Below are 14,555 nucleotides of genomic sequence, written 5' to 3'. Positions count from 1 at the left end.
AGAGCAAACGAGATCTTCCTTAACTCCATCCACCTATGCGAAAAGCAATATTAATTGACAGAGACCTCTTGAATTCACGAAACCCGATGTCTTTGCTGGGTTTTCGAAAGAAGAAGTTGTCTGTTCACTTTAAGCTTCCTCCGAAGCAACTGCCTACTTCACATTCTTTGCAGGTGAGGTAGAGTAGGTATCACCGAAGGTATGGGGTAAAAATTCTTTAGGCCCAAATCTGAAACAAGAGCTTGAAGAGTTCAACAGAAACGTTTCAGCCAGGCGACACACCCTGGCGTGCGCTTGGTGCACGCTCGGCGTCCACTGGCGCGCGCTCGGCGTCCACTGGAGCACGCTCGGCGTCCACTGGAGCGCGCTCGGCGTCTCCACTGGCGCGCGCGGAGCGCTTGCATTGCACCGCGCAGCGCCTGGAGTCCATCCTCCGAGCGTCCCGGCGTCCGCTCTCAAAAGCTTCTGCTACTATGACTTCTTTTACGTATTTCTCGGTGGAAAGACGGACACGAGTTCAGGCGACGTTCGCCTTCTTACTTCTCACTGAAACGCATAACACGAGAGAGAGAGAGGACGTGAAGCGTCCTCTTCTATAAAGCTTCTATTTAAGAGGGCGCGAGTCCTTCCGAAAGCTCCAACCCCTGCACGGAGAGGACGCTTCGGAGGACGAGAAGCAAACTTTCAGGATTCGTGCACGCGCATCGCACCTTTGGCAGTCTGGGGATTTTCATCAGCAAACTGCCGAAGGCACGCCAGATCGGTGGGGGTTTCCTTGTAACCCTCCTTAGGCTTTCGACATGCTCCCTCCCCGGGTCCTGGGAGTCAAGCAGAGGTCCCGGCCTAGAGGCGAAACGAGGCCGATCTGACGCACCCTCCACTACACAAGGGGTATCACTGCACTTCTGCACTTCACTTTTACTCTCTAAAGCAAGCACTTTCGATTCTAAGTTACGAATCGAAAGAGTATAAGAGAAAGGGCAATTCCTCTACAGACACTGCTTAGGGCCCGAAGGCAATACTGCAGGGTTAGGAGTAACAATTACAGAAGTAGCACTTCACAGCAATGAAGAAGAGCGAGCACCTCTCGTAGACATATTCATGCCCGTAGGCCATACTACAGGGTTAGGCAAAATAAAGTCTACAGGAAGGTTAGCAGGTTCACTACCCTGACTTTTGTTACTGATTAATTGCGTACATACGAATCATACGTCTTCCTTACGGAATTAGACATGTTTACTGATTAATTGCGTACATACGAATCATATGCTTCCTTACGGAATAGACAGTCTCACACTCCTTACATGACAAATCTCAACAAAGAAGGAAGACCCATACCCCTCGTACATACCAAGTGGCGATCGGATCTACCGAAGCTTTCGGTGTAGCCACACCCTATCTTTGCAGACAACCCCGTCTGAAACTAGCCTAACTAGATTCAGATATTTTAAGCAAAATGAATCAAATTCAAATCAATTTTAAGATAGCGTATGCCATAGCCACAAATCCAAGTAAATAAATCAAAAGACAATTAGGATACTTAGCGGCAATGAAGTTTTCCAAAATCCTAAGACGGAGGTACTGAAAAACAGTGGTTTTTCAGCACCGGCGACAGAAAAATTATGAATAGAAAATGGGAATGGTTTTTTTCCTGATACCCTTCCCAAAACCCCAGCGGCGGAATGGGTACTAACCACCTGGCCGACCACTGCGTGTGTCGGAAGTTTTAAAATTCTGTCGGACTTCAGAAAATACAGCTATATATATATCTGACAGGTAAGTTTTCATGAACAAAATAATTTTTTTAAGGATCAGTATTTGCTCCAAGTCCCAGCACTGTCCCCGCTGACACAAACGGGCCAAGAGAGAAGCATTTCTCATAAGTAACCCTGACGTCCTTCAGGTACTGAGATGCAAAGACCGAATTGCATCTCCAATAAGTCGCTTCAAGGATGTCCTTCATTGACATGTTCCTTTGAAAAGAAAGTCAAGTAGTAGCAACAGCTCTTACTTCATGAGCTTTGACTCTGAGTATTTTGAAGGAGTCATCAGGGCAGTTATAAGATGAGCCTCCGTAATCACGCTTCTTACAAAGAAGGCCAACAACAACTCGCGACTGATGACCATCTCCGGTATCAGGACACATTACAAGTACTTTTTCGGAGGGTGTCCAGCCGTGACTGTCGGTGTGTTGGCCAGTCTATGCGGTTGTTTACCCTAGGGTAGAATACCACGGCAGGCCAACCCTCATCACGGTGGACGGGTCTTATTCACTCGATATTTAATTGGTGAAACAAGAATACAATTGCAACTCTAAGCATTACCATTTTAAAAGACTGAGTTTCGTCAACATAATGTGATATATGAAAGCCCCATACGAACTAAAATAAGCATGTGAGCTCTTCGTAAAATATGTTTTCAAGGCAGTTTTGAAATCCAATATGGCGGCTACGTTTTGCATGGATGGTTCTCATCAGTGACGGCCACCATCTTTCCCCAGCCTTCCCAGCACTCATTTGAACAATGTTAGCGTATATATGTAACGTTTATTGATCTTACTCAAGATTGCAGTTGTAATCAGCACAATAAAACAACATTTTGTTGCCTATATTAGTGAAAGTATGAAATTCTTATTCCCGGGGGTTATGGTTGGAACTGATTCATTCTTACCTTGTAATCGGTGGTTTTTATCCTTACTGCCAGCCATCCAAACTGAAACTCCACAGTGCTTATTTGATTGTAATTATACACATTTTGGTCTTAATTCACTCCACAGTGCACTTGACTCACGCGGTGGTTCCTGGTTCCTCAAGCACTCACTCCGCAAACACCATGTTACGAGCAGCAGACGACAACACTGATTATGAGATGCAAAGCTTTATTCCCTTAATTTAGTTTAACTTTACTTCAAAATGTTTATTTAATTCATGTCTATTATCCCTTTTTTGCAACCCAAATTAACCCCCAAAAATTACAAATGTTTCGGATGTATACTACGAGCAGACGACGTGAGAAAAATGACTCATCGTTGCCAATCTAGTGGAGCGTCACACATAACGCCGATGTCATTTACAAACTGTTTTCGATGAATTCTAGTTTGTCATAGTAATGCAGTAATGATAAAATTGCTGTAATATGTACGTATATATAATACAAATAGATACGCTAATTTCACTTATTTCCCCAGTTTTGTGTAAGTCTTATACCTAGTTTGGAGGGTAAACACATACTAATTGACAACACTGATAAACAATTGAAGAGCGCCAAACGCTGCAAAGAATGCTGTAGTCCCCTTGAATAAGTGCTGGTAAGAGGTTGGTTTACGATTGTTGTGATGAAAGTGCTCCAGCGTCTATGGGTACAAGTGGTGTGCAGATTTAGCACCAGGAAATGGGAAGTTTGTTACCACAAGCGCTCCGTAAACATCAAGATGGCGTCAATCTTCGAAAAAAAAAAAAAACATTTTTAGTTGTAAGTAAAAACAAAAAATTTCTAAAGCGTTTTGGTGAGATGCACCGTAGCCACCCTTTTCACTACCCTCTGTTTAAATCTTAAAATTTGGCCTTAATTTCTAACTTTGGAGAAAATACTTACTTCGAAAGGAGAGTAGAGGTCTTTAGCTCCGTTTCTCACCAACAACAAGTTGCGACTGATGCCCATCTCCGGTGTCAGGACGCGTTATAATGTACTTTTTCGGAGGGTGGCAAGTGTTGAATGTAGGTGGCCTGTTTGGCCTGCTGTGATGTTTTACCCTATATATGCTAACATTGTTCAAATGAGTGCTGGGAAGAATGGGAAAGGTGGCAGATTGTCTGTGGTTAGAACGGCCAGCCACGCGATTGCCACAATATTGGATTTCAAAACTGCCTTGAAAACATATTTTACGAAGAGCTCACATGCTTATTTTAGTTCGTATTGGGCTTTCACATAGGTATCACATTATGTTGACGAAACTTCAATCTTTTCAATGGTATGCTTAAAGTTGTAATTGTATTCTTGTTTCACCAATTAAATATCGAGTGAATAAGGCCCAGCCAGCGCGATGATGATGGATCATCTGCGGTTGTTTACCCTAGAGTGGAAAAAAGGACCGTTTGGTGGATCATTGACCGCACAGCACCCAAGATGGCTCAAGATGTTGCTTACACGGAGGTTGGCTTGCGACTGATGTCGAACTTAAGTTACTGGAAGTGCTCAAGTTAATTTTTGGGAAAGTGGTCACGCTACCGTACAAGTGGTCGCCTGGTCGCACAGTGGTGTTTTCCCCTACGTAGGTCTAGTCAACTAAATTTGTCAATAAGCTTACAAATAAGAGTCAATGCACACTAGGTGTACTACGGGTAAGGACCGAGTGTTCCATTAAGGCAGGCCTAGACATACCTACTGTACGGGCTACTTACAGCCTTGTGGTTGACAGTGGTCTAAAAATTTAGCTCTCGTAGGTAGGGTAAGAGGCTGAGCCTACTGTAAATGGTTGGGCCGGACCAACTGCTGGCTTAGAAAGCAATCGACCGGAAATGACTCGAGAATAAAACCGAGCGGATGTTTCGGCCAATCGGGAATGCGTCCGAGCCCGTCATCAGTCACAATGACAGATGAAAGCACAAAAAAAGAATCTGGAATGAATTACTGCGAAGTTCATAAAACACTTATTTTCACAAGTTGCAAGTCCAACAAATTACAAAATTTTGATTTGCAAGGTGTTACGCTCCGCTTGAGGTCAACCGTCACTTGTGTCATGCAGTGCTTGAAAAATGGTCTGAAAGAAGTAAAAAAAAAACTCCAAATCTTGGGTCAATCCCCTTTGTCAAAGCGTCAATTGTCCAGTTATTTAAGGAGCCTCTTAACCACACCTTGGCCCTGCTTACCAATGCAACAATTTCACACACTGTTTATTCGATTCTGGAAAAAGAACAAGAACAGTGACTTACCTACTGGGACTCTTTTTCTGGTCCATATCTTGCTGTCAAAACAGCAGATACCCAGACCCTGCCCTACCGCCACGACAATACAGAAATGTTCCAATAATGCTATTAACAATAATAAAAACCGTCGCATAATTTTTCTTGATTTCAACCTTAAAATATAAGAAAATAAATGAATTTTTGAGGTATGCCCGATATTTTCTAGTAAGATATATCGTTAAAGAGTAAAATTAAATTCTCTAGACGGCTCACTTTTATAAGATTTAAGCAAGAGACGCAGATTTATAGAGATGGACACGAGTGTGGCGCACATCGACCAGCGAATCACAAAGCAGGTTAGGTTTGATTTATTTGTAAATCTCTGGGTTACCTCTGATTTTATATGATATCACCTTCCCATTTAATTTCTTTAACCAAACCTGTTGGCTCTCACCTGTTCAATTAACTGAGATTTGTTTTTTTGTTTTTTTTATCAAATTTTGTACAGTTTTCTGTAAAACCTTGGCCCTCGGATATAACCGCCGTTGTGGTAATGTTCGCTGGCAAACATTCTGCTAAGTTAAAAAACAAGTAATGTTGCTTGTGGGTCACGTGATCACAATAACTCACGATGTAAACAATAGCAAAAAAAAAAAAAAACAGTTTGTAATCATCATGACACTTGTTACGGTGACAATGCAAGATCATACATTCCGCTTGGATGAGAAAATATAATTCGCTCCAACTCGTATAACGAAGCTTTGACAACGTAGTAAATAGCACCAAAGAATAAGTGTTTTAATTGATCATTCAATTAGATTAATTCCAGATTACCATTATTAACATATATATTGAGCTGAGTATATCACAGGTGGGAATTCGGCTACCAGAGTTAAAGTATACAATTTTTTCACCGTGTTCCCATATAGTGATTTTTGACAAGCCTAATTTGTGTCATCAGTCACGTAGGATCCCTTTAGCAACTATGTTAACTTAATTTGACCACTCACTTGGACAGCACTAGCTCTAGTTTCTCAGCGGTGACCTAAATGGACATAAGTTTCACAAGTGTAAATATTACCTTCTCCTTGAACAATTTGGAAAACGAACATCATCCACCTTAGATCAGTAATCTGAATAGATAAAAAATAAACAAATGAGAATAAAATGGACATGCCATACATAATGCAAGCTACAAAAAGTACATTATCAAAACAAACTTTCATCATTCTTTTGTTCAAAAGATTTGACAGTAAATTATATTATGTTCCCAGAGGGCGAATGGCGCTATATGAAAGGAGACAAATCTAGTAAGAACTGGTTAAATCCCTCGGTACGGAGTCGGCCAAAACAGCCGCAACCATGAAGAAGCACAGCGTAGACAAATCGGGTTCCGCAAGACCGTGTCTAACTCTGACCGTCGGTGGTCTCGGTTCCCGTCCTTTTGTCGCAATGAAAATTGAGTTCGCAGCTATATTGCGGGTTGATTCTGTTAGTTATTCTGGCCGTCCTTGTCTATTTTTTAAACTTTCTTTTTTTTTATCTCCAAAAAGGCTATGCACTTCATAAATATGTTTAAAAGTAACAAAAGTTTTCAACAAAATCCCTAAAAGGAGCTAGATAGTCTTAACCTTTAACTATTGTTTTCTTAGTTTGGTTTCATTCCATGACTGACGCCTTACTTTCCAGTCTGTATGATATTGTCCCGGAAGCTGCTCGATTGTTTTATCAGTAAATGTGTACTCTATTGGCCATGATATGCTTATACAATAAAATCTCATAAATTTTCAATTACTCGCTGACATAGGTATACAATACTTAACTCTAAAAAAGAGTCTTGCTGCCTACTCTCCCACATCCTCCTGTCCATATTTACTTAATATCCCCGGTTAAAAAAAAATATGATGATGACGATTATTATTATTATTATTACAAGATAATATTTAGCATAAACATAATGATGTAAGCTGTTACATTCTTCGGCAAGCTTCGAAGAAATGTATAGACCAGTGTTAAGAAAACTCACTGAATTAAGATAAGGAGGTAGGTATACCAAGATAATATTCTGTTAATATCAACAAACAAATCAACGATACATGATGTATTTTAATACTCATATAGATTAAGCGTGAGGATATCTTACACTACATTATAGGCCATGGGTCTTGAACTCAGTATTAGTCATTTATATAACGCTTATGCAGTGAGAGAGATGGATATAATGGTAGAGAAAGGCATGTCTGGAAAGTACAACTGATCTTTTTTCTTTTTTTAATAAGCATAATATGGGATAAGCAGATGTGAAAGTCAGATAGGAGTCTGTTTATGTGCTTGAAATGAAAGTTTGATAAAGTAGAAAGTGATAAGCACATACAAAGAGAAATTTTATGAAGAATGACTAAGATTAAATACACGGAAGGGGAACGAGGATGAGGCCGTAGAGTCAGTTGAAAGTGTTTGTAGTTCTAAATAAGTAGGAAGCATGCGTAGAAGAAACAGTGGGATTAGTACATGAGAGTTTTAGTGTAAGGAAAACAGAGATTACTTGAGGTGCAATTGCACAAAAGAAGGGGACGGGAAAGTGAAAGAGAAAGCATACAATAATTAAAAAGGATAGGAAAAAGCGAGCAAATACTCGAAGAACAGGAAGTTGTTCTATATAAAAGTAAATACAGAGAGAAAAGTTAACACACAAATGGATCTATGAAAAATACAAATGGAGGGATTATGTCTGAAGCAAATAGGTTCCCATTTTGAGGGAGTGATTGTTTTTGCGATCTGTGAATGTAGAGTGGATTAGTACATTTTCTGGTTGTTCAGCTAACCAAAAGGACTATACTTGTCTTATTCTGCTTTCCTCTTTTGCCACAGAATGCTTTGGAGAGTATATATAATACTATCGTTACGTAAAAAGCCTAACGGTCTAGAGAGCCTGTGTTTTTATGCTTAATGGGAATGGATTTGTATGCCCAAACATTTTGGTATTATGCTGCAAATTTAAGATTTAAAAAATACAAAAGAATGAAACAATTATCCCTGGTTAGCACTTCAGATTTTTACATACGAAGATTACCCTTACGAATGCATCATAAAACAGAAAAGAAAGTGCAGGATTGTGTAAGAAAAGGAGTAATCTTTCTCTTATACGAAAACTTACAAGGTTCATGTGAGAGTGCGGTAGTAACTGCAGTTTTAATTTTTATTTTTGTCATACCTTGTTGTGGAAGAAGCCATCAGATTGAAAAGACTTGCTGCAGTGAAAATGCATTTTGTATTAGTTTCTAGGCAATAGATTAATTTTCATGACTCGGATAGACTAGAATAAGAAAAAACGTAGCATTTTACTAGTTGAAATATGGCAAAAATATCAAATACGTTTGTAGAAATGTGCAAATACGATACAAAAATTGTTGCATGTATTTTCACACTACTATATTGATTACATTTATGTCAGTTAAATAATTTGGAATGGATTTATTCATCAAATAAAATTTATGAAACCTAGACCTTCTAATAGATGGGTCAGACAAATTACGGTAATTAAACCTATGTAACCTCATAATTTCAAGTTTTACTTATATACCTGCGATGGACTTCCTGGCACAGTGCTAGAATTTGTAACTAAATTCAGGAGGGTCAAACACAATCCCACTGCGCTACCATAATTTTCTGTCATTTTAAAATGAAATCAATATTTGGTGTACAAGTAATCAAAACTAAGATATTAAACGTTTAATTACTTGATGCCTGCCACTCCAAAGATGAATAAAATTACTCAAGCATCAGAAGAAATTGTCTGATACTTCTACTTGTGAAAGTATTGAGTTTACTGAAATATTATACAGATTTGCATAAATTTTGATTCATTTTGCAAGTTGCTATGTCTAGGTGCTAGAACTTCAGCTAAATAATATGCATGTATTTCGTTCATTAACAAACCCATCCGTAATAATACAAATGTTTATTTCTTGTCCTTCTATATAATTTTATCTAAATATCTTTATGATGACAATGCCCTCTTGACTTTCAGAATCTTCACACTTTTTGGATACGCTTGTCACTACAAAGCCTTAGATACAAATGCAAGAATATGAAGTAATTCTGATGCTAGTGACAGGATTCGAGCCTGCATAAATACTATATCAAAACGATGTCCGTTGTCAACCTGACCTCGACTAAGCAATGTAGAAGAGATTTTAATATAGCTTAAGGATTCCTATTTTCTTCAGTCGCTCACCTTTTTTATGGAAATGCTTTCCTAGCTGCTTTAGGCGTTTCCGAACATCTTTTGAAGTGTGGTCAACAAGTTATTTGGGAATTTGATAAAAATAGAAATGTTGTAATTTTCAGGCAGCAAGGAAATGATTTACACACATTGTCACATTAGCTGTATGTTGCTTCCTAAGATGATCGTACTTATTATCTCTTTTGTATGCCTTTAGATTTGTTAACAATATATATATTTTTAATAATGTTGTTTATTGTTTGTGTAGTCTTGTTATTATTAACTCGTGTAAGAAGAAGAGTAATGTTTTAATGGTCGATTCGGGATCGTTTAATACAGATATATTTTGATAAATAAATTTTCTATGTTACTAATGTATACGATAGATTTATTGACAATTATAGTAATATTATGATAGATTTTTAACTTTTGTAAATCCCTCTTAGTAAAAGTAATGTTTGTATATTGGCGATCCAAGAAACCAAAATATGTGTGTTAAACACACCCCGAAAATAAGTTCAGTATAGTAGAATTGTTTACATACTTCGAATTGACTATGTGCGAAAGTGTACCTTACGAAGACCGAGATATCCCACATATAGTAGCTAAGTAGGAAACTGCAATATCCAAAGAAATACCAGCGGTGTCTTGATTATTTAGATTAACCGGGTAATTAGAAAGGCTAATTTGTACCGAGTGGCCTACCTACCTAGTAGTACTAGGCTAAGGTAGTCGTGTCTACCTAGTCATGGGTTAGGGAGTAGGCTAAACCATATACTAGGTAGCTACTAGCTAGCTAGCTCTGTTTTTTTCCATCTGTCCATCCGCCTGTGGGGGTCGCGCATGGCAACATTGCGTCCCGTGCTTAAATACCTATACTAGGTACTACCTAGTAGTTACGTTGTGTCTAAATAAAAGGATATCTGGGTGTACATTTGCAACTGGAAAGTGTTTTAATAATTTACTGTACGCGAATTACACCGTTAATATTCGAAATTGGATATCATAGCTTACTATATACAGCCCCGGACGCAGTGTTGCCATGCGCAAACACCATAGGCCGATGGACAGATGGAAAAAAACAGAGTAGGTAGTACCTACCTAGCCTACTAGCCTACCTAGGATATCCTAGGTAGGTATAGTAGTAGTAGATACTGAGTACCAGATTTTAGAGATGATACTAATGAAGTTAGCCTGTTAGCCTGTGGGGTGTGTAATCTCTACCTAGCCTGAGTACCTCCTACTACTATGTAATGTAAAATAGGACTACTAGATAGTACAACCATTACTAGTAATAGGTAGGCTACTCTCTGAGAAAGTAGGTATAGGTAGCCTAGCTAGGCCTACTGATGTGATTTTGATGACTGACTTTCATGTCTATTGGATAGGTATAGGGGAAACAACCGGGTTGATTACAGTTTAGTTGCCCGGGCCGCGTAACGCCATTTTGCCCGGTCTTTAATCACTCCGCCTAGGTAAGTAGTTCTCGCAGACGACCCGCAGCCGACCCGACCCGAACCCACGGAACCGACCCGGCCCGAACCCGAACATGCAACAACATGAAAGCCAAAACGAACGGCAGCCATCCTGATTGTATTAGTTAGCCGATTCCCTAGCAGACAAAACCCATTTTTTTTGCATTCTTCGATTACCCTTGCCCAATTAATCTGTAGGAGCTCCACTTTTTTTTTTACATTATTCGATATTTCTCCCCCCACCCAAAAACCCCGGTTTCCCAATAGGTCCTTACCGTCTTCATTAACTTTTAACCAAAACTCATGTGTTCTCCCCCCACCCAAAAACCCCGCTTCCCTAAAGGGTCCCGCATTACCGTTTTTTTAGGTTTTTGGGTTTTCTGACAGGACACATGTTTTCAAACCTTGCGCCAAAACAAACTGTCCGCCATCTTGTTTGTATTGCTCCGCCGATTCCATAGCAGACAAAACCCGTGGGCAACTAAACTGTAGGCACTCCAAAACAACCGACTGGACTAGCTAATCCAGTTTTCACCGCGTGTGGATCCACCCTCCGATAAAGTACTTTAACACATCCTGACACCGGAGATGGGTATCAGTCATGAGTCATCGGTGGTGAGAGCAACTGCTTGAGACCCCTACTATCCTTTTGAAGTAGCTAAGTATTTCCTCCAAAGTTAGAAATTAAAGTCATAGGAGTGCCTGCAGTTTCGTCGGGCAAGAGTACCGTCTGCTAGATAATTGGCGGACGAATACAAACCAGATGGCTGATGTATGTTTTGGTGCGATTTTTGAAAACTTGCAGTAATGGAATATAAAAAATTCTTTTGTACATGAACTTTCCTGTCAGATATATACTTAGCTATAGTCTCCGACGTTCCCGACAGAATTTCAAATCTCGCAGCACACGTGACAGGTAGGTCAGGTGGTCTACCCTTCCCGCCGTTGGGAGGCGGGTGTATGAACCAATCCCGTTTTCTAATCAGATTTTCTCTGTCGCTGGGACCGGCAACAACTGTTGTGGGTTCCTCCTGATAGTTGATTTCGCTCTCGCTTGCCTGGGATCTTTTGGACGGATTTTTGGTGATGTACTGGATCTTTTTGGCTTGGCATACGCTTTTTTGTGGACTGTTTTGATTTTGCTCTGGATTTTTCTTTGAATATGTCTGATTTGGATTCTGTTGTTAAGACACCTACTATGTTTAGAGTATGTTCATTGGATGTATGTAAGGTGAGGTTGCCGAAGGCTTCGGTTGACCCTCACACTGTATGTATGAGGTGTAGGGGGAATGATTGTGCTTTTAACAACCCACGTAAGGAATGTGAGGGTTTGAATGAGGATGAGTGGAAGTCTCTTTCTTCCTACTTAAGGAAGTTGGAGTGAGACAGGGTACGTAAAGCTTCCTCCCGAAGCTCGAGTAGGTCTCGCATTAGCGAGCTAGAGTCAGAACCTAACCCTCTCGTAGAAGTAGAACCTTCTTGCCCTGTTTCAGCCCCTGCTCCCTGCGCTGAACCCGAGGATACGTCTTCGGAGGTGGCTGCGATGAAAGCCACGATTCGCAGCATGGAGCTTAAGATCCGCTCCTTGGAAAAAGGTAAGAGTGGTAGTGAAAGTGATCTGTGCAGTGCCCCCAGTGTTGTGGAAGGGGCCGTCTGACTGGCTCCTTAGCGCTTCCAAACTCCCAGACCCAGTGGAGGAGGAAAGTCGACAGCCGCAGGAAGGTTAGGGAGAGCCTCCACCGGTCAGGCGTCCCTTCGGCAGATCCTGATGTGCGTTCCCAGGCTGCCTCGGACCACATCAAGAAGGACATCCTGCGCCAGTGCTTCTCCTCGTCTTCTTTGCCATCGCCGAAGCGTGGATGGAGCTCCCCGGAAGCTTCACGCCCTTTGAAGAGCAGAGGAGCCTTCTCTGGATGTTAAGAGGCCCAGGAGATCTCTTGATTGCTCTTCTCCTCGTGCACCTCGCTCTACTTCGCCGGAAGAGGAGCCTGTGAAGTCCCCTTCTAGTATTCTCGCCGGGCTCCAAGCACAGATTTCGGCCCTCGCTGACTCCCTGGCCGGCAGTTCTCGTCGGAGGAAGGACGTTTCTCTTCCAATCAAGAAATCCAGGCGCCCTTCTCCCGACTTACGCTCTCTTCTACGTAGGCGCTCTTCTCCGGATGTTGCGGCTTCTCCTGAGCGAGGGGTTTCTCGTGAGAAACTCCCCTCTCCTGGCTGGCTCCCCTCCTCATCCAGGCCCCAGGCTGCTGGCAGGCGCTCTTCGGCTGACGTTCGCTCTTCGCTGGACAGGCTCCGTTCGCCTTGCAGACGCTCTTCTCCTGTCAGGCGCTCTTCCCTGAGCGTGCGCCATTCTCTGGACAGGCGCTCTTTACAGGACAGGCGCCAGTCTACTAGTCCTAACAGGCGCTCTTCTCCTCGCAGACGCCAAGAGCCTCGCAGGCGCCAATCTCCTGGTAGACGTTCTTCGCCTGGCAGCCGCTCTCCTCTGGACAGGTGCCAAGAGCCTCGCAGGCGCCTCTCTCCTGTTAGGCGCTCTTCACCTGGTAGCCACTCTCCTCTTGACAGACGCCAAGACCCTCGCAAGTGCCTCTCGCCTAGTAGGCGCTCTGCTCCTAGTAGCCGCTCTCCTTGTGACAGGCGCCAAGATCCTCGCAGGCGCTCTTCTCCGGGAAGCCGTTCACCTCTTGATAAGACCCAAGAGCCTCGTGGGCGCCCTCGTCATGAGAGACGTTCTTCTGCTGATAGGCGTTCTCCCTTGTCCAAGTTGTCTTCGACTTCGAATCGCGAGTCTTCACACAGACTTCTCATGTCCAGTAGGCGCTCTTCTGTTTCTGCTTGTCGCTCTCCTGATGCCTTTGCCACCCCTGACAGGCGACAAGCTTCTCGTAGGCGCCCTTCTCCTGATAGGACCGCCTCCTCTTCAAAGGACCCTCCTCGTTCGTCGGTGGAAGAAGACCAGGAAGGCTCTGACGAGGATTCCAATAAGACTTTCGCGGTTTCTGCTTACAAGAAGCTAACCGCCTTGCTTCTCCAGGAGTTTGGAGATTCCCTCAGCCCTGCCGCTCCTCCGTCTCCACATTCGCTGTTCTCAACCTCCAAGACAACGAAAGGATCCTCTTGCGTCAGGATGAAGCCTACGTTATCTATGAAGAAGGCACTAAGGGGATTTGGATCGTGGCTTCTTTCCAAGGAAGAAGCGGGGAAGACGGTGTTTTCCTTCCCCTCATCTAAGCTGACTGGACGTACCGGATTTTGGTATGAAACGGGAGAGCCCTTGGGCCTGGGTCTCCCGTCATCTGCCGATTCAGACTTCTCTGCGTTAGTGGACGCCACCAGACTATCAGCCCTTAATTCTGCCAAGACGTCATGGGCCATGAATGAGCTCGACCATCTTTTGAAGGGGATGTTCCGAGTTCTCGAGGTTTTCAACTTCCTGGATTGGTCCTTGGGAGTCTTGGCCAGGAAGACGCAGACGCCGGACGCCCTTTCTCCAGAAGACCTCCACTGTGTATTGTCCTGTATGGATAAGTCTGTAAGGGATGGCGCTAGCGAGATTGCATCTTTGTTCGGTATGGGAGTAGTCAAGAAGAGGGCCGTGTACTGCTCCTTCTTGACTAAGTCGGTCTTTCACGCCCAGAGGTCTTCGCTGTTGTACTCGCAGCTCTCGTCACAGCTCTTCCCCAAGAAGATAGTGCAAGATATTTCGAGCTCTCTCTCGGCCAAGGCGACTCAGGACCTGCTGGCACAGTCGATGAGGAAGCCTCGACTGGCCTTCTCTGTGAAGAACAAGAAAGAGAAACCCACAGCGCAAGAGCCTTTTCGAGGGGGTCCATCCTCCAGATCTGCTTCTTTTCGAGGGCGAAGACCCGGCAGGAGAGGTAAAACCTTCTTGAAATCTATCAAGACAACAAAATAGCAAGCAAGTCCTTCAGACGACAGTAGGCGCCAGAC

The 14,555-nt window shown here is 42.6% G+C and overlaps 2 protein-coding genes across 4 annotated transcripts in view; one reads left to right on the top strand and one right to left on the bottom strand.

The window, feature by feature from the left end:
- LOC135196989 (YY1-associated factor 2-like) overlaps window positions 1-5,182 on the bottom strand; it is a 79,509-nt gene extending 74,327 nt beyond the window's left edge. The window contains exon 1 of the mRNA XM_064223871.1: window positions 4,932-5,182. Coding sequence (XP_064079941.1) covers window positions 4,932-4,957 — 26 coding nt within the window. The 5' untranslated portion in view covers window positions 4,958-5,182. The remainder of the gene's footprint in view (window positions 1-4,931) is intronic.
- A 4,431-nt stretch (window positions 5,183-9,613) lies between these two features.
- Window positions 9,614-14,555, top strand: part of LOC135196987 (integrator complex subunit 14-like) — a 102,978-nt gene continuing 98,036 nt past the window's right edge. Inside the window, exon 1 of one of the 3 annotated variants that reach the window (XM_064223867.1) lies at window positions 9,614-9,738. The gene's annotated coding sequence lies outside the window, so the exon portion shown is untranslated. Of the gene's footprint in view, window positions 9,799-14,555 lie in introns of all 3 variants that reach the window. The other 2 variants (XM_064223868.1, XM_064223866.1) reach the window with 2 other exon arrangements.

The sequence above is a fragment of the Macrobrachium nipponense genome, chromosome 18 (assembly GCF_015104395.2).
Source record: "Macrobrachium nipponense isolate FS-2020 chromosome 18, ASM1510439v2, whole genome shotgun sequence".
Taxonomy (NCBI): domain Eukaryota; kingdom Metazoa; phylum Arthropoda; class Malacostraca; order Decapoda; family Palaemonidae; genus Macrobrachium; species Macrobrachium nipponense.
This window is presented reverse-complemented; position numbering and strand designations above follow the sequence as displayed.